Here is a 21405-nt window from a genome sequence, read left to right on the forward strand (position 1 = left end):
TTGGATCAAAATCATGGCAAGAGACGGCAGTATAGAGAATATTGGAAGCATTCTAAATTAAATTCTACATAGGAACGCTTCTGCTGGTAAAACAAAAAAACATTGGGCTATGCATATTTTCCTGAACATTCATAACAAAGGTTTTAAAATATATATGAAATATTATGGTATTTTCTACATTTATGTGTAGAATGTTATATAAAGCTTATTTATTTAAAACATTTATATAGCCATCCATCTTATAACAAATTCTAGGTGGCTCCCAATCAAAAATTAAAATAATATCATATTAAAACTAAAAATCACATTAGAAACAAAAACCAAGTCAAGCTTCCAATATGTAGTCACCTCATCCCAGGTCTTCAGAGCTTTATGGAAGGCTAGGGAGGTACAGGCGGGGGACGAATGCAAGGGCTGCCATGGAAAAGGCACACTTCCTACTTCCCATAAGATGTCTTATTACTAGGAGCCTGCCTGTCCTATCTGACCTGGTAGGATGGGTAGATATCCTTGGGGAAAGACAGTACTGCAGATAACATGGTCCAGTAGCATATAAGGCTTTAAAGATGATGACCAGCATCTTGAATTGCATCCCGAAAGAAACAGGAGGTTGGTGCAGCTCACACAACAGAGGTGTTACATGGAGAAACCTAAGAGCACCCATGATTGTGCATGCTGCTGCATTCTAGACCAGTTATAGTTTCTGGTGATATTCATAAATTGCATAAATCCAAACAGGAGGTGACCAAGGCATAAATAACTGTGAGCATGACCTTCCAGTCCAGGAAAGGGTACGGTTGGTGCAGTAGACGACTGTGCAAAGCCCCCCTAACCATAGCTGGTACCTGCTCCTCAAGCAGGAGCCATGAGTCCAAGAGGACCCGCCCCATTGTGTGCCAGCTTAGTCCATAGAAATTCTACGCTATACAGAGTCCAAGATGAATTATATACTGCTCAAAAAAATAAAGGGAACACTTAAACAACCCAATGTACTGTATTTAATAGTAGGATGTCTTATTTTGTGTTCCCTTTATTTTTTTGAGCAGTATATAATTATTTTAATCATCAAGGGTTGTTTCTCAATATTTCCACTGAGAAATATAATTCTGCAATATAATTCTTCAAATATAAGGGAATGTTATATTTTTAGGTAACAGTCATTAGGTACATTTTTAGATAAATAAAATATTTTTCATTAAAATATTTTAGGAAACTCATAGAAGAAATGGAGGAGAAACAAAAAACTAACAAGGCTGAATTAGAAAGAATGCAACAAGAAGTAGAATCACAACGTAAAGAAACTGAAATAGTTCAGCTGGAAATCCGAAAACAAGAGGAGAATCTTAAGAAGAGAAGCTTTCACATAGAAAACAGGATGAAAGATTTATTGGCAGAAAAAGAAAAATTTGAAGAAGAGAGATTACGGGAACAGCAAGAAATTGAGCTTCAGAAAAAGAAACAAGAAGAAGAAATTTTGGGTAGCGTTAAAGAAGAACTTCAGCGATTACAAGAGCTTAATCAAAATGAAAAAGCAGAAAAAATGCAAATTTTTCACGAACTGGAAAAGCTTAAGAAGGAAAAAGAAGAACAGTACTTAAAATTAGAAGTGGAGAAAAAGAGATTGGAAGCTCAGGAGAGAGAGCAGGCATTGCTGGTGGCAAATCTAGAAGAACAACTTAGAGACAAACAAATCATGATACAGCTGCTAAAAAGAGGGGATCTGCAACGAGTTGAAGCAGAGAAGAAGAACCTAGAAGACATCAGAGAGTCTCTCTTACGAGTCAAAGAAGCTAGATCAGAAGCAGAGGAGGATTGTGAAGAGTTAGATAAGGTACAGTGCAACTTCATGGATTTTAAGAGGAAACAGCTAGAACAATTGACTAGTTTAGAGAGAGAGTTGGTTCAAGAAAGAAATCATCTAGAAATACAGAGAATTGAAGAGCAAGAAAATCTGGATCATTTAAAACAGGTACACGCAGAGCATTTAAACTGTGACAAAAACGCACCAGACGCTGCCTTGACTGTCGAAGAATGTAACAAAATAAGGTCGTGTGAATATAGGTTGCACCATAAAGAACGGCAACTTCTGTATCTCATTAATAATCATTTACCAGCTTTGCTGGAAGAAAAACAAAGAGCTTCTGAAGTTTTAGACAGAGGCTTGCAAAGCCTGGACAATACGCTTTATGAGGTTGAAAAAGAAATGGAGGAAAAAGAAGAACAGCTTGCCCAGTACAGAGCTAGTGCCAGTGAGCTGCAGCAGCTTCAAGAAACATTTGAATTCACGGCCAACGTAGCTCGTCAAGAAGAAAAGGTTTGGAAAAAAGAGAAAGAGATTCTCGAATCAAGGCAAAAACAGCAGCGGGAGGCACTGGAGCAAGCAGTTGCTAAGTTGGAAAGGCGGCATTCTGCTTTACAGCGCCATTCGACCCTAGAAATTGAGGAGCAAAAGCAGAAACTTGCTAGTTTGAACAACAGTTGTAGGGAACAGACAGGCTTGCAAGCAACAGTGGAAGCCCATCAAAAAGCCCTGGAACAAGAACGAGAAAAGTAAGAAGGATGAATTTTGCCCTGAATGTATACACAGGAACATATTCGCATTCCCTGTTGTTTCATTGAAATCGCTTTTAATGCTGTAATATCAATGGAAATATCCTGATTTTATTGTAATTGTCTTACTTCTCAAGAGCTGTTGGGTCAATAAAGCAATATAGCATTGCTCCCTATGTAACCGCATCCTAGGAAGAAAAATTCCCTCACCCCATTTGTATTTTAAAATCAAAACATGGTAAATATAATAATATTTCCAAGATCATGCATAGTTTTGCCCTCAAAACATTTTTAATTCAGTTTCTTGGCTTCTCCTTTATTCACAAAAATCATTAAGTTCTTTTGAAGAGGTTTTTTTTCCCATCTCTTTGGAGAAATATATAAAGCCCTGAAATATCATAGAACAAAATCTATTCTTATTTTGACTACTTTGAGGAAATGTGGACTTAGGTGGAAAACGATTTATGTAAACGTGGCTAGTCTATTCTACAGAAAAGAATGAGTGATTCTATCTTTATCTCTCAGGTTGAATATTCATACTGAGTAATGAATATAATCATTTCTGTAGAAAGCACATTCTTGATGGAACTGAAAAAGCCAAATTCAAAAAAAGTTTTGCATTAATAAAAATTCCTTGCTATATTTTAGTGCAGGTTTTAAATGATTGTGTGTGTGCCATGTGCAGTAAGGTGTGCAAATTATTTTGTTTTGCACTGTTGCAAATACGAGATAGAATATATATCAAAAATATTAAAAATCCTGAAAGTTAGTTCTCCGAACCAAATAATCTTGGTTTTTTTTAAAATTAACAATACATAAAATACAATTTCAATGAGGTATCAACTGACAATAGACTTTTAGATATACTTAAAAACATCTACATTCCTCAATAGGTGAAATGCTTTAAATAACATTTTAATTTATATCTGCTGTAATTTAAATACCCTGTTTTGACTTTTGCCAGTTCCTGTAAAATAATTGAAATCATGATTTAAATTCTAAATAAAGCAACTTTGACGGATGTTACTTATGATCTGAGACTTGCAGATAACTATCTTTAACGAGCTAAGATATTTCCTTTGAAAGTTGCTACTAATCGTTAGTGTATCTAATATATTCACATCCAAATGTAGTTCCCTGCTGACAAATAATTATTTGATATTTAAGCAGTTTGGATGCCTCTTTTTGTTAATATATTTATGTATTGAAGAAATGTCCTTATCCAGGAACATTTTAATCTATTTGCACAGTATTGGCTCTAGTCTCGTTTCTGTCAATTTATACTTAAACATGCTTTGAAACAATACACTAAAAGTAATGCAAAAAAATATGATCTGCTTAAGACAGTATAAGCATTTTACAGGCAATTTATTTTTTCCTGCTGGCACCTTTCCTACCCAACTCATCTTATTTGTGGTAAGGACTCTTGTATAACCCCCTAATTTTTTAGCTAAGTTTGAGAGATCCTACTGTGTTGAAGAATCTTAAAGAATATGCATTGAACTTTCTTGGCAGTTTGGACTTGCAAATACAGCAGTTAAAACAGAAGATATATGAAGGCGATAGAGTTGAAAAGGGATATCCTGGAGCTGTAGAAGAGAGGCTGACTCATAATAGTGCCCCTTCTAACATTGCAAAATCTCAAGCTCATTTTATGCCATTGGTTGATGACAGGTAAGTATAGCCAGTTTTCTACTTTAAACTACGCTTACTTCTAAAGTATTTTTAGATTATTAAAATATTATTCCTAGAATGGTTACAAACACAGTAATATGGCACGGCAGATTGGCTTTGAGATGTTTCCCAAAGGAAATTTTGAACTGGATTTGAACTGAAACATTTAAAATTGTGCCTGGGAACCCGTACAATTTTTTGATAATCTTTTTATTTTCAGCACTTGGGAAATGTTGTGATTCTACCTGCCTGCTCACCATATGTGCCTTGTAGCCCCCTAATGCCACAGGCACTGATTTTGCCCCATGGCAACCTACATGTAACAGGACAAACACCCTGCTTGCATGCATTATTTGCTTGGGTTTAATGTTTTGGGTGACTCTGCCTCCATCTTTATTTTCTATTCTGAATAAAATCTCCTGGACAAATGCAACCAGACTGCGTCTCCCTTTCCTGTTGCCATTTGTCTCCTTGCTTCCTTCCTTCCTCAAGAGCCAGAGCTCTGCATATAGTATTGATCTCTGTCTACCCACTTTTCAACCCTATGGCCACCCAGAAATTTGCAGCCTCAAAGTTACATACAGCCTCCCCAGCGGGTCATAACCTAGAGTCTGAGAACACTTGGTTTACTGCCATGTAATCAAGGGCATATGAAATATCTCCTAATAAATAAAGAGCTAAACCTTTTCATCACTTGAGGTTCTTTTATAAAAATGACCCACACGTACTATAGATGATAGATAGATAGATAGACAGATAGATAGATATAGATATAGATACAGATATATCCCTCCCTCCTCTCTACCAACTATAAGATAATGCTGTCTCTTTTTATTATAAATGAGTAAATCACACAGTGGGAATCTGTGCTGCCTGCCTGTTGAAAACAATACAGGAGTAAATCCCCTTTTGAATTTTAATGGAGGATTGGTATTGACAGCTCTCACTGTATGCTTTAACCTACCGTAATAGAGGAATTGACTGTTACCATTTTTTTTGCTGACTACCAATCAGTTACCGGTTGAGCTCCAGATGGCGTCTGATCTCCGCTCCTTTTGCCGCGATCTAAAAACATTCTTATTCGAACAAGCCGGCCTGGCCTGATGGGGGATTGGTGGGGTTTTTTATTGTTGTTTTATTGGGGTTTTAATATTGTATTGATTGTTTTTAGTGGGCATATATTTAATCCTTTTTTAATTTTTGTAATTTTGTATTTTTATTCTTGCCCTGTTCACCGCCCTGAGTCCTTCGGGAGAAGGGCGGTATATAAATATTATTAAATAAATAAATAAATAAATAAATAAATAAATAATTGTTGTAAACTTAAGCTGTTTATAAGCTTAGGTTGTTTTTGCTGTAGTTTTAGAGACATCATGAGTTTTATAGCCTATCCCAGGCAGGTAACTATACATTAATGCCATAAATCTGCTAGTTATTCAACTACAGTCATCATGTCCTATCCCTAAAGACCAAAAGCCATCGAGATCAATATCTGCTTTATGAAAATAAATAGTACAATAATTATTTCGTTCTATATTCTACATTACCAGAATAGCAGTGTTCCAAAGTTTTTTTCCCTAATGAATTATTTCTTGTTAATCTGTGATGTTTAACATTTCTAGAATAAATACCTTTATTGAAGAAGAAGTTCAAAGACGCCTTCAAAATACAGCTCTGGAGTACAGCTCTGGAGAAAATATCAGTCACTTACAGTCTACAGAAAGCACAACGGTAAGAAAACACAATTGTTGGTTATAAAGTTTAAAATCACTTCTTTCATTTTCTCTAGTAAGTTGCTATTTTCCAACATAATGTAAGAAAGCAAAATTACACCTCATAAATGAAAGATGTTGTCATGGTGGATGGTGAACATAATGTAATCTTGATGATGACAACAACAGTAATGCTTCATATCAAAATACATGATAATTTAGAAATAATAAGATCATTTCTTGATTTTTACTTGGTATACTGACGATTAAACTTTGTGTGTGCTGTCTGTGTGTTTGTATGTGTGTTTGAACAGGGAACTTACTTATTCTCAATTTGGTCTTGAAAATCTATTTTAATGTAGCTTATGTCATCTGATCTCTGAAAATCTAAGGAATATCTCTATGTATATATGCTGTGATAGTGTATATATACTGTGATAGTTACCCTCACCTTCTCCCAAAAGTGTGAGGCTCCAAGGCCATTTTATGCACATTGGCAGAAGAAAGAGATGTAAGAATTGAACCTTGTTTCTTGCATTTTACAATTTGCAATTGCTAGATTGCCACTTTACCACTTTTTTAGGTTTTGCACTGAACATAGTTATTGAAGATTTGTACCCAGGAATGATGGACCTGTGAGCCTTCCCTTCTAATATCAGCCAGGAAAAGCTTGATCATAAATAATATTGGCTAATATACAGCTAAATGTCAATACACAGCAATAAATATACTGCTAAAACACTGGGCACAAATTGCATGAGACTGAGAAAATAGGAGCATCCATAGTCTGGGAGTTCAGTACCAGTGGAGGGGACTCATTTACTAAGGATTGTAAGATGGAGGCAGGGCTAATGAGATGAGTTTACCACCCTATTGCCAGTGTGGATATATGACCAGCATTCCGTTTTATTATTTAGAAGGTCATTACTCATTTCCCTAGATCTTTTCAATTTCATTTGCCCCCAAGATGTACTAACTAGTTAATTGTTATTATGAATAATATGTCCTCCTCAGCATATCATTGCCAAAACTTATGAGTAAGTATCTTCCTATAAATAGGATTGTGCTAAAGCAGGCATATATTCACACATGTTTCTGATTTAGGACTATGTGTGGTGTACTTGGAGTCTTGCATACCTCATTTGTACACAGAGTTTTTCTGTTTTCTTTTTCACATGCTGAAGGTCAGGATTAGTAAACTGAAATATGTAATTGCTTAGTGATACATTTCCATCTTCCTGTTAAGCCAGTAAAGAAACTTTATCTGACAATGTCAAATATTTAACTTATAAATATAATGGAATAATTATGTGTTGTTTTGTACTTTTGAGACTTACTAGGCATTTTAAAAGTAAATACAGTTAGTCCTTGACTTAGTGACCAGAGCTTATGTCACTCATGCTTGATTTTACAACATTTTTTTTGCTGTAGTCAAATAAGTGAATTAGAGTGGTCCTTAAATTGATCACACAGTCATAAAACTAATCACATGGTTGTTAATCTGGCTTTCCCCGTTGACTTTGGTTTCCTCGTAAGAAGGTTGCAAATAGCAAACATGTGACCAGGGGATGCTGCAAATATCATAAATACATGCTGGTTTCTAAGCACTCAAATTTGGATTCCTTGACTGTCGGGATGCTGTGACAGTTTGTAAGTGCGAGGATCTCTCCTAAGTCACTTTTTTCAGCGCCATCATAATTTCAAATGGTCATTAAGCAAATAGTCACATGTCAAGTACCATCTATATGGCAAACCATATAACGTTATGATGATGATGATGATGATGTTGTTGTTGTTAAAAAGTTGGAAGGGACCTTGCTCAGGCAGGAAACCCCATACCATTTCAGACAATTGGCTGTCCAGTCTCTTCTTAAAAACTTCCAGTGTTGAAGCATTCACAGCTTCTGGAGGCAGGTTGTTCCACTGAATACTTGTTCTAACTGTCAGGAGGTTTCTGCTTAGTTCTAAGTTGCTTCTCTCTTTGGTTAGTTTCCATCCATTGCTTCTTGTTTGCCTTCAGGTGCTTTGTAGAATAGCTTGACTCCCTCTTCTTTGTGGCAACCCCTGAGATATTGGAACACTGCTATTATGTCCCCCCTCATCCTTCTCTTCATTAAACTAGACATACCCAATTCCAGCAGCCATTCCTTATATGTTTTAGCCTCCAGTCCCCTAATCATCTTTGTTGCTCTTCTCTGCACTCTTTCTAGAGTCTCAACATCTTTTTTACATCGTGGTGACCAAAACTGGATGCAGTATTCCAAGTGTGGCCTTACCAAGGCATTGTAAAGTGGTATTAACACTTCACATGATCTTGATTCTATCCCTCTATTAATGCAACCCAGCACTGTGTTGGCTTTTTTGGCAGCTGCAGCATACGGCTGGCTCATATTTAAGTGATTGTCCACTAGGACTCTGAGATCTCTCTCACAGTTACTACTATTGAGCAAGGTGCCTCCTATACTATACCTGTGCATTTGATTTTTCTTGCCTAAATGTAGAACCTTACTTTTTTCACTGTTGAATTTCATTTTGTTAGATAGTGCCCAGTATTCAAGTCTGTCAACATCCTTCTGTATCTTAAGCCTGTCTTCTGGAATGTTGGCTATTCCTGCCAGTTTGGTGTCTGAGTTCCCCATTTATCCCCTTGTCCAAATCATTGATGAAGATGTTGAAGAGCAGTGGGCCCAGAACAGAGCCCCAGGGCAACCCACTACTCACTTCCCTCCATGTAGATGCAGTTCCATTGAGGACTACACGCTGCGTATGGCCAGTCAGCCAGCTATGAATCCATCTGGTGGTGATGCTGTCTAACCCACATTTTTCTATCTTATCAAGTAGTAGATTGTGATCTACTTTATCAAATGCCTTACAGAAGTCCAAATAAATTATATCCACAGCATTCCTCTGGTACACTAATTTTGTCAAAGAATGTGATAAGATTTGTCTGGCATGATCTGTTTTTGACAAACCCATGTTAATAATTATTCAAATTATTAAATATTAGAGACTGCAATTACTAGGTAGCTAGTGTATTTTCTCTTGTCTAATTCTACATATTGTAAGTCTACTTTAATATGCCTTTTTAAGGTTATATTGCTTTTTAGTGCTAACGTACCAGTGAACTGAGCTACAGTATTTGTTATTTTCCTTTGTGCTTTTTAAAAAAATGGACATTTTGTTTTTCAGGATAACGAGAAGTTTCATAATGGTGCTGTTCAACGCAAGTTGAAGTATGAGGTAAGTTATAGCTTGTCAGCTTGAAGAAGTGCTAATATTAAATTATGGCATGCTCTCTAATTAAATTTCTTAACATTTCACAGCATAATTATAATTCTGTATTCCAGCAAGATTAATGGTGGTGGGAAAAGCCTTGAAATTAAATCTTCTAATGTGGTAAAGATCTGGGTAGTTGTGATTGTGGTAATATACTAATATTGATGCTGCAACAGTATCCCTTTCATATGTTTTTCAGATGGGAACTAAGTTTATTGTTAGAAATAACTAATTACAAACTAGCAGTAATACTGCACAGAAAATTACCAAATTCCAATTATACCTATGGATTAAGAGAGGTTAGAACCTAAAAGCAAGACAAGTGAAGGTTCAGCAAGATAATAGAATTAGAACATAATGCAGAAATATTATGTGCAATATTGTAGATGTTTTTTTCTGCTAGCAGCACATCTATTAAATGGAGGGGGAAATTATTTGCAATTTCCCACCTGCCTTCAAAATCTCCAGAGTGGAATCTAGCTCAGCATGCTACAATGGGAAAGGACGAAGAACAAGTCTCATGGTGCAAGCAGAAGTGTGTTCTCACAGTGTTGGATATAATTCACCCTTACTTACAACAAAACATAATCAGTTTCTTGTGAGTGGATATTCCAAATAAAAATACAGTAAATATTTACCAAAATATGCTCCTAATCATTTTTAAAAATTTGGAATTAGACGATACAATCCTAATTCATAAGGTCAGTTGGAACACTGTTCTGATTTAAGAGTATTGAGTGATCCTACAGAAAAGAAATGGATACTGTTCTAAATGCAAGATGATGGAAAAGAAGAATCATGGGTTTTCTTTTTGAATCAGATCCCGTTCAACATAATTTGATTTTTGCTATTTAACACAAATGTGCATAAAATGACAAAATCCACACCCAGAAATTTAAATTTGAGTAGCTTTCCTATTAAATATACAAAAGCACTTTTTTTTTACATTTTAAACAGAAAAGAGAGTTTTGGCTATCGTTTCATGGCTTTCTGACATTGTCTAATGATGACAGCAAATATAACCAGGCTGGAGAAGACACAAGGGTATCAAGAATCAGTAGACAGGACAAAGCCATAGGAACATTTAGTCCTTTCTCAAGGACAATTCGGGATCTTGGCATGATTCAAGAAAATACAAATCAAGAGAAAGAGATAGAACAAGAGTATGTCAGCTGGAGATATCCTGATGGATGTGACTGGAGTCAACCCAAAGACCGTAAAAGCAAGAGAACTTGCTCTGACAGTCCCACAAAATCATTTTCTGACAGATCTGGAATGTTTGATTTGATTGGTAAAAAATCAACATTTCTTCATTCTAGAAACAAAAGTCTTCTCGGTAATCATAAGAACATGGAAACGGAGTTTAATTCATTTAGTTACTACCACATGCCAACTTCAGAACCCATATTTTCTCCTGAAGTTCAGCCTGGTGCTTCCCATATTTGGTCTCTCCAAAAATACTGTAACAGAATTTCTCAAATAAATCAGCAGACTTCAGACCAGATGTTGAATGAAAAAGCAACAGATGAAATCAAAACACAACTACCTGAATCACTTATTGGATCAAAACAGAATTATGGGCTGGGACGTCTTTTTAACTTATTCTGCAATTCTTACCGTGGCTTCGTTTGTCAAGAATTTAGAAATGGTTGGTTTTCTAAATGGATCAAAGATCTAGTCAGTCTCTATCACAAAAATGAGAAATGCACTCGACTGACATCATTTATTAAAAACTGTCCAGTTATTAAAGATGTACAACTAAATCTGAGTTTAGGCTTGAAGGTAAATAGTGCAAGCCTTGGCCCAGGAAGGCCTTTAGAAAAAGAAGGTACCATGAATTACTTATCACAAATCTCACTTGATATGCATACAGTAAATCATGCTGCAGAATCTAGTAACCTTTGCCGAAATGATACATTGATGAGTAGCCTGGTGCTTAGGCAAAAATTTGTGGACTTTTCAGAGGATTTTCTGAAATTACAAGAATATTCTTTGGAAGAATTGCTACAATACATGACCTCAGCCTTGCCAGAAATGTGTGCCAAGACAAATGAATTTAAAAGAATATACTGGATTGCAGTGGGAAACTATAAAAAATCTGGACCGGAGCCTGCTTGCTTGCTTTTATATGATTCTGTCTTGTATGCCATTATTCCATCAACCAATCAGTTAGAAAGCAATCAGAACTCTTTGGATATTTTTCATGTTTTCTCAATCAGTACGTTAAAAGAAATCCAAATTGGTTATGCTGGACAAAGCATTACACTTTTGGGTCCCCATGTAGGAAATGAATTGAAACTATTCACCTTTAACAAATACTTTACACAAAGAATATGCCATGATATACTTAGCAATATGATATCTCCATTAGATCATGCTTGCTTAAATCACCCACTCTTAAATGATGATCTGTTAAAACTTTCTGTTGATTGGAGTTCCACAGTCACCAACTTAGTTTTGGAAAATAGTGTGTGCCTGTCTTGCAATTTTGAGAGTGACTCAGCTGACCTGCTTTATTTACTCCATGAAAACATGGATATCAACAAACCTTTTTTAGGTGACATTCAGGTAGTGCTCTATACAACAGTGAAATCCGCAGGTGACATCAGATCCCTGGTCCTTACTAATACTCATATTGGTCTTATAAAGCAAAACAGTGCCTTCTGCCTAATATCTAGAGTGCTGCATTTCATAGACACTCAGTCACAGTGTGCCCAAATTCAGCTGCACTCTTTAAGTGAACTCAGATGTGTGATTATCCCAGAGAAAGAGAATCCAAGAAAAATCGAGTTGGCATTTTCAAAAGCAGGCAAGCTTGGTTCATCCAGTACTTTACTGGGTCCTTCTCAAGGAGAAAGAAATGCCCAGTTGGAATCTGTTCCATCCTTTCATCACAACCAATCTAGTCAACCTTATATCTGGAGACTAATTTTCAGTTCAGATGAAGATGCTTTTAGGCTAATGTTGCATTTGACAGGACAGTTAAATTTAAGTCCTCTTTAGAGTTCAAATACAACCTAGTCTTGGGGGGGGGGCGGGGGAATACACATAAAACAAGTATGTTTCTGTTTTTGTCTCAGTGCCTCTTGGTGAAAAACTGTGCCAGCGTTTGAACTTAGAGTACCGTATTTTCTGGCGTATAAGACGACTTTTTAACCCATGAAAATTTTCTCAAAAGTTGGGGGGTTGTCTTATACGCCGGGGATTGTCTTATAAGCGTGCCCTGGCAGGGGAAATAAATGTAGCCCGCGCAAGCCAATGAGCTGGGACTGGAACTGCTCTGGTTCTCCTCAGACCCACGTGACGCCATTTACTTTTGCTTTTGTGGAGAGATCACCCCGCCTCCTCTGGAAAGGAGAAGAAGGGGAAAAAAAGAAAGAAAAAAAGGGAGAAAAAAAAAGTCAGAGAAGGAGGGGAACGAGGGAGCAGCAGAAAAACGCCGAAGCTCTTAGAGACCGGATCTCAAACCTGCTTTTCTGCTTTAAAGATACAAGCAGCAGCAGCAGAAAGCAGCCGCTAGCAAACCCCACTGATTTTTTCCCCTCTCCCCTGCCCTTTAAAAAAACAGCAACTCACCCCCCTTTTTTTGTAATCAGCAAAGCTGCCTTGGGAGAGAGAGAGGGGGGGGAACACGCACTCACGTACAGCACACAAACTCCGAAGAAGCAAGCAAGCCACCGACCACTTTAAAAAAGAAAGAAAGAAAAAAGTTACGCTCCCTTCCTTTTCCCTATATGGGTTACGACTTGTTATTTTTTCCCCTCTGGAGAAGAGTGCAAGCAGAGAAAGAGAGAGGGAGGGGGGAAAAAAACTCCCAAGTTTGCAGTGGATTTTTCCCCTCCCACCTCAGTTTAAAAGCAAAACATTTCGATGCTTCTGGCTTACATCCTGGACTCGAAATGAGTTTGCAAATGGAAGAAATGCTTTCCTGTTCTCTTTTTTTTTTTGTACTTATGATATCAGATGATGAACAGGAGGATTTTGAAGGCTTTTAAAGGGAAACTGTCACGCCAGCAAATCCTGTAAAAATAGCTTGGAGTTATGATGGGCGTTGCTGACTCACCAGGGACTTGCCGGGCACTTGCTCTCTCTCTCTATTGTTTGTTATCTTCCTCCTATCATCATTAGTTCCAGTTTGGTTGACAGCTTAGAAAACAAACAGCATGGCAGCTCCCATGGGTTTATTGTCTTATCCTTCCTTTCAGCTTTAGAGTGAATTAGGAAAAGTTTAATCCACTTGCACTGTTTTATGTTTACATGTTTGATGACAAACAGCCTTATGTATATAAGTGACAGTTTTCCTACTAAGTACCTGCATGTCATAAGCATTTGAATTAAAATTACCATATTAAAATCAAATCTGATGTTTTTTAATTTTTATTTGGTGTGCGTTGGAAGAGGGGTAGTCTTATACAGCGAGTATAGCCCAAACCCTATAATTTAACAGGAAAAGTAGGGGGTCGTCTTATACGCCCAGTTGTCTTATACGCCGGAAAATACGGTAGTTTTATAGTATCTTAAATGTTTCTGATCACTATTCCTAAATACCAGATTCATGCATCAATATGTGCTTTTTAGGTTAATTAAGAAACACATTCCTCTTCTGTGCCTTTTTACCTGTGTGACAAAAAGTTGACTAGAATTATCTAGCTAAAAATATAGGAACTAAATTTAGACTCACTTCCTTACTGCATATATCTTAGACAATTTGCATTTAGAACACTTCCATTCAGACATGGGTTTAAGGTTGAGTTATGATGACAATCAGTTGTGGTACATGTCCATACATCTGCAATAGGGAGATCAGGTTTCAACTAGCAATAAATAAATGGCTTAGTCATAGATCCAGATGAATGTGTGTTCTCTGTCCTTGGCCAAAAAAAAAAAGCTTATAAAGACAGCTGCTTGTCTTTGAATATAATCTACCATTTCTCCTTCTCACCACATTTATTGCCCTATTTCCTTTCACTAATAAATTATTGCCTGTTCTGATTACTTGAAGTCTTTTTCTATGTTATGTTGCCTGCTTTGCAAATTATCAGAAACCATCAATGTTATAGTTTGTTTTTCATGTATAAATGCTGAATTCTGAATATATGCTGCAAATCAAGACTACTCAGCTAATTTTTCACTTGTTATGTGTGGATTACTGTGTATTGTTTAGAGACTGTCTTAATAATTATTTCACTGAACAGTAATGTATATTAACATTTAAAAAACAAACATGTTTTTATAGAAGGGTCTTGGCAGAAAAATATAGTTAGTTTTAAAGTCTATATATCCAGAGATACAGACACTCTTTCTCTAGATAGAAATTGTATTATGAAATTTCTTCTTAACATGCTACATTAAAAAAATTCTCCATGGTTATCTTATTTGCTCTTAAGCAATCATATTGTAGTGCACATCGAAAGTGTAATATTTGTAATGGCCTTTAAAAATGGCATTACTAATTTATTGTTATAGCGTGGTTCAAACTTCTTGGGGAGGGGGAACATTTTGGCTTTGTTTAAAGACAAAGGGGGAATATAAGACAAGCATGTAGAGGAGATAAAGCGAAAGACACTAAAGATTGCCTATCTTTAGATATTGCTTCAGGAATGCAACCAGACATTCTGCTGGCTTTCCACTTTTGTAATAATGAAGCAAGATTGCTTACAGCACAGCCTCTTCCTCCAGTTCTGAACTTTCCCCTTAATCTTCTGTCTTCATTAAGTAAAAGAAATTAATATACATGTACATTGCTTCAGTTCCACTTTACATATAAAAAAAGGAAAGAGGAAAAAACTTATAAATTGATCTGGTTAGATCAATTACAGCTTTACAACTTTGCCCACCGGAATATAATTTAAAAGAATTGGCTCATTAATGAAAACCCAAAATAAAATTAATGTTTAAATAACTTCCGTCCAAAAAAAATGCTCCTATAGGACAGGATCTCTGCCCTTGTTGTATTTTTAGTATAGCACTTCTGTGAAAAGTCCCCCTAGGTATTATATTCTTTTTCTTAATTTTTTTTTAAATTTTTACAATTAATTTTAAATTGATACAAATTTGACATCGGATGCCCCAAAAGGTGTCCTAATGATTTTCATGCTTGGATACTCAGGACCCTTATTCCATTCTTACTTTTATGTTTGAACATCTAATTTAATATATTTTAACGTTTATTTTGTATTTATTATTTGAAAAAAAAATACATTCTCTTGTACTAGAGGTGGCTCTGAAGCACTTAGTGCAACTGCCCCTAATATCCATACATCGAAGATGTTAAATTCCAGGTTCCATCTATTAAAAGCTGTCATGTTGTGGGACTGAGAAAGTATGCCTTCTCTGTCATCGTCCCCATAGTTTGGAACAGCAATTCCATCCAGAGCAGGGGTAGGCAACCTTGGCTCTTTTATGACTCGTGGACTTCAACTCCCAGAATTCCTGAGCCAGCTGGCTCAGGAATTCTGGGAGTTAAAGTCCACGGGTCATAAAAGAGCCAAGGTTGCCTACCCCTGATGCAGAGGTACAGATGGAACCTTCTCTCCTGGGATTCCAGGAAGCTCTTAAGATAGGCCTAGGGTTAATTTGTTTATAAGGCCCCTGTTGTGGCTGTTTTTTACTGTCATGGTTGTGTTAGTCTGGTCTCTTTGTGATATTTTATGTTTTTAACTCTTTTTATTTTTATCTTGGATTTTTGTAAGCTGCCTAGAGTAGGCAGTCATTTAATCCTATCAATTGAAGTCTGGAAGTGCTTGTCAAAGTGTGGTCTACTGACTACAGGTAGTTTGTACAGACAGATCATGTGCTATACAACAGTCTCCCCATTGTTCACTGGTGAGGACCACTGCAGAAACTCAATCCCTCTTCCCTGTTAGCTAACTTCCAACAATTAACTGTCCTGAGGCCTCTCTGACTTAGACATTACTCTATTCATTCATCAAAAGGATGCTGGCCAAAGCTCATTTTCAAACCCATATCTCATATTTCCATATATCCTGCCAGTTAGCTGGCCAGACCAGAGCTCCCCACATTCACCATCAGCCAATTTATGAAAACAGATTCCTGTTGAAAGCTGTTTAATGGCAGCATGTAAGCACCAATACTTGTAGCAGTCCAATTCAGAATACTGACAATGCTGAACAGATCTTATGTTCAGTTAACAGCCATGAGTCCACACATGCCAAATGGAACTGTGGAACTATGATCTAATAAAACCAGCCCCCAGAATAAGTGCAAATAGTTGATGCAAAATTCCATTTAAATAACACTAGAGACCCATACATCTGTAATTCATTAATATTCAGAGATTTTTATTCAAGAGGATTCTTGCCAGTGTGTGCTAAAAATTGATGTTACCATATCATAGTATACATAAAGTAATTCAAGTTTTAAAAAATACTTAATTTGGGACTAGTAGAAAAAATATAATTTTTAATACAAATAGGACTTAGACTTATATATTCCTTCACAGTACTTTACAGCCCTCTTTAAGCTGTTTACAGAGTCAGCATATTGCCCCCAACAATCTGGGTCCTCATTTTACTGACCGCTGAAGTATGGAAGGCTGAGTCAACTTTGAAGTGTTGTAAAAATGAAAACAATGAAAACCCTATGGACAGTACCAAAAGGCAAAACGATATGACGCTGGAAGATGAGCCCCTCAGGTCGGAAGGCATCCAATATGCTACTGGGGAAGAGCAGAGGGCTAGTACTAGTAGCGCCAGAAAGAATGAAGCGACTGGGCCAAAGCCGAAAGGACGCTCAGCTGTGGATGTGTCTGGTGGTGAAAGGAAAGTCCGATGCTGTAAAGATTTTTTCTCCATAGGAACCTGGAATGTAAGATCCATGAATCAAGGCAAGCTGGACGTGGTCAAACAAGAGATGACAAGACTGAACATCGACATCTTAGGTATCAGCGAACTAAAATGGACAGGAATGGGTGAATTTAATTCAGATGACCATCAGGTATACTACTGTGGGCAAGAATCCCTCAGAAGAAATGGAGTAGCCTTCATAGTCAATAAAAGAGTAGGAAAAGCAATACCGGGATACAATCCTCAAAATGGCAGAATGATCTCAGTTCGAATCCAAGGCAAACCATTCAATATCACAGTAGTCCAAGTCTATGCCCCAACCACCAGTGCTGAAGAGGATGAAATTGACCGGTTCTATGAAGCCCTACAGCACCTTATAGAACTAACATCCAAAAATGATGTCCTTATCATCATGGGGGATTGGAATGCTAAAGTAGGATGCCAAAAGATAACCGGAATAACAGGCAAGTTTGGCCTTGGAGTACAAAATGAAGCAGGGCACAGGCTGATAGAATTTTGTCAAGAGAATACGATGGTCATAGCAAACACTCTTTTCCAACAACCCAAGAGACGGCTCTACACATGGACATCACCAGATGGTCAACACAGAAATCAGATTAACTATATGCTTTGCAGCCAAAGAGCCTTGGTGGAGCAGTGGGCTAATGCCTCCTTAAGTAACACCAGCTGCCTGCAATTAGTGCAGGTTCGCATCCCACCAGGCTCAAGGTTGACTCAGCCTTCCATCCTTCCGAGGTAGGTAAAATGAGGACCCAGATTGTTGGGGGCAATTAAGCTGACTTTGTAATAATGCCGCTTGGGGTGTGTGTGAAAGCCCTAACAAGCAGGCATATACATAGAATGAAGGCTACTGCTAAGCTTGTAAGCCGCCCTGAGTCTTCGGAGAAGGGCGGGATATAAATGGAATTAAAATAAATAAATAAATGGAGAAGCTCTATACAGTCAGTAAAAACAAGACCAGGAGCTGACTGTGGCTTAGACCATGAGCTTCTCATTGCAAAGTTTAGGCTTAAACTGAAGAAATTAGGGAAAAACACTAGGCCACTCAGGTATGAATTAAATCATATCCCTGTTGAATATACAGTAGAGTGTGACAAATAGATTTAAGGAATTAGATGTGATAGACAGAGTGCCTGAAGAACTATGGACAGAGGTTCGCAACATTGTACAAGAGGTAGCAACCAAAACCATCCCAAAGAAAAAGAAATGCAAGAAAGCAAAATGGCTGTCTGAGGAAGCTTTGCAAATAGCTGAGGAAAGGAGGGAAGTGAAAGGCAAGGGAGAAAAAGAAAGATACGCCCAATTGAATGCAGAATTCCAGAGAATAGCTAGAAGAGATAAGAATGCCTTCTTAAATGAACAGTGGAAAGAAATAGAAGAAAACAATAGAATAGGGAGGACCAGAGATCTTTTCAAGAAAATTGGAGAGATGAAGAGAACGTTTCATGCAAAAATGGGCATGATAAAGGACCAAAATGGCAGGGACCTAACAGAGGCAGAAGAGATTAAGAAGAAGTGGCAAAATTACACAGAAGAACTATACAAGAATGAGCTTAACGTCCCCTAATCACAATGAGGTGGTCACTGACCTCGAGCTAGACATCCTAGAATGTGAAGTGAAGTGGGCCTTAGGAAAGCTGAGCAACAACAAAGCTAGTGGAGGTGACAGTATTCCAGTTGAGCTATTCAAAATCTTAAAAGACGATGCAGTAAAAGTGCTACAATCAATTTGCCAGCAAATTTGAAAAACTCAACAGTGGCTACAGGATTGGAAAAGATCAGTTTACATTCCAATTCCAAAGAAAGGCAGTGCCAAAGAATGTTCAAACTATCGCACCATTGCACTCATTTCTCATGCTAGTAAAGTTATGCTTAAAATCATACAAGCTAGACACCAGCAGTATGTGGATCGAGAACTACCAGAAGTACAGGCAGGATTTAAAAGAGACAGAGGAACTAGAGATCAAATTGCCAACATACGCTGGATCGTGGAGAAAGCTAGAGAGTTCCAGAAAAACATCTACTTCTGCTTCATTGACTATGCTAAAGCCTTTGGTTGTGTGGATCATAACAAACTGTGGCAAGTTCTTAAAGAGATGGGCGTACCAGACCATCTTATTTGTCTCTTGAGAAACCTATATGCGGGCCAAGAAGCAACAGTGAGAACTGGACACGGAACCACTGATTGGTTCAAAATTGGGAAAGGAGTCCGGCAAGGCTGTATGCTGTCGCCCTGCCTATTTAACTTATATGCAGAGCACATCATGAGAAACGCAGGGCTAGATGAATCAAAAGTTGGAATTAAGATTGCCGGGAGAAATATCAACAACCTAAGATATGCAGATGATACCCCTCTAATGGCAGAAAGAGCCTCTTGTTGCGGGTGAAGAAGGAGAGTGCAAATGTTGGGTTGAAACTTAACATTAAGAAAACCAAGATCATGGCATCCGGCCCTCTCAATTCCTGGCAAATAGATGGGGAAGAAATGGAGGTAGTGACAGATTTTATTTTCCTGGGCTCCAAGATCACTGCAGATGGGGACTGTAGCCAAGAAATTAAAAGACGCTTGCTCCTTGTGAGGAAAGCCATGGCAAATCTAGACAGCACACTAAAAAGCAGAGACATCACCCTGTCAACAAAAGTGCGTATAGTCAAGGCTGTGGTCTTCCCAGTTGCAATGTATGGCAGTGAAAGTTGGACCATAAAAAAGGCTGAGTGCCAAAGAATTGAGGCCTTTGAACTATGGTGCTGGAGAAGCATCCTGCGAGTCCCTTGGACTGCAAGTCTTTCAAACTGGTCAGTCCTAGAGGAGATCAACCCTGACTGCTCTTTAGAAGGCCAGATCCTGAAGCTAAAACTCAAATACTTTGGCCACCTAATGAGAAGGAAGGACTCACTGGAGAAGAGCTTTAATGTTGGGAAAGATTGAGGGCAATAGATGAAGGGGACGACAGAGAATGAGGTGGCTGGATGGAGTAGTAGGCGTGAGCTTAAATGGACTCCTGAAGATGGTAGAGGACAGGAAGGCCTGGAGCAACGTTGTCCATAGGGTTGCGGTGGGTCGGACACGACTTCGCAGCTAACAACAAAAATGAAAGGGATGGGAAGATGCACACAAATGCAATAATTATTCGCTGAGAAACATAAACTCCTTTGTTCTTAAAGAGAAAAATGTAGGGAAAAATGTGTTTAATTGGACTGTGATAAAACAATTAATTCCCAACCACCTTCTATAAGAGCCATGTGGGGTGAGAACTACATGCATTTCAGCAGGGAAGCTATTCAGAGGAAGCTATAATATAAATTATAGCCTGCCATTGAGACTTCTTATTCCTCCTGGTAAGGGGGGATTCTCAGCTGACTTTCTTGGTTATCTAGATAGGATGGCTGAAACTATTGAAAAAATTGTGGTCCCCAGAATGCCCAGACCTAGAGCCAATAGGACATTTTAGGAAGTAACGAGCATCTTGAATTACACTTGGAAACTTAATGGTCACCAGTGTAGCTTGTGCAACGGAGGTAGTGGCAGTGCTTTGATTACTATGTATATTGCTGCATGCTGAACATGCTTAAGTTTGTGGGTAATCTTGAAAGAGTGAATCACAAGAGAATATAAGAGCATAAGCAACCATCTTCAGTCCATCCTGTTCCAGGTAAGGATGCAATTAGTGCACCACCTGAAGTTATGCAAAAACACTCCTGGTCATGATATTTCTCTCCTCTTCAAGCAAGAACTATGAGTCCAGGAAGAGGACTTGATGATCATGCTCCTTCCCTCTGAGGGAGCGTGACTATCAAGAGCCAGAAATGGTACAGTACTAGAATCAAGTAATTCCATGCAACAACAATCACTCTCTCTTGTTTGGATTGAATGAACATGATTTTCTCTATCCAAAATCTTAGCCTACAGCCATGGGTCAAAACTTCCATTGCATCTTCCAATAGGCTTGAGGTGAACTTGCATAGCTTTATTCTGCACCCAAAGGATTATCTTGGTATTTTCAAGCTTTCATCTCCCAGAATGTTAATTAAGGATCAGTTGAGATTTGGTATAATATTGCATTATTGCTTTTTCTAGTAAAAAGTATAAAGAAATAAACATTTCATTCTTTTCAAGGAATTTGGAATCAAGTAACCTCAATTTTATAACCGGTATCAAAGGCCAATTCCAACATGGTCTGTGAGGGCAAGTTTCCATGAAGGCAAAACCTGGCATTCAATTTACCCAAGAAAGAAGATACAGTGGGACAAAAAAGTATTTAGTCAGCCACCAATTGTGCAAGTTCTCCCACTTAAAAAGATGAGAGAGGCCTGTAATTTTCATCATAGGTATACCTCAACTATGAGAGACAAAATGGGGGGAAAGA

At 37.7% G+C, this 21405-nt stretch overlaps 1 protein-coding gene across 7 annotated transcripts in view; it reads left to right on the plus strand.

Moving 5' to 3' along the window:
- Positions 1-21405, plus strand: part of KIF16B (kinesin family member 16B) — a 186234-nt gene that overhangs the window by 88439 nt on the left and 76390 nt on the right. For 5 of the 7 annotated variants that reach the window (XM_083369426.1, XM_083369427.1, XM_083369424.1 and 2 more), the window contains 4 exons: positions 1210-2550; positions 4066-4224; positions 5847-5955; positions 9126-9176. In XM_083369426.1, the coding sequence (XP_083225552.1) occupies positions 1210-2550; positions 4066-4224; positions 5847-5955; positions 9126-9176 (1660 nt within the window). Of the gene's footprint in view, positions 1-1209; positions 2551-4065; positions 4225-5846; positions 5956-9125; positions 9177-10169; positions 13586-21405 lie in introns of those variants that run through there. The other 2 variants (XM_083369422.1, XM_083369423.1) reach the window with 1 other exon arrangement.

This window comes from Vipera ursinii (genome assembly GCF_947247035.1).
Source record: "Vipera ursinii genome assembly, chromosome: 1".
NCBI classification, from domain to species: domain Eukaryota; kingdom Metazoa; phylum Chordata; class Lepidosauria; order Squamata; family Viperidae; genus Vipera; species Vipera ursinii.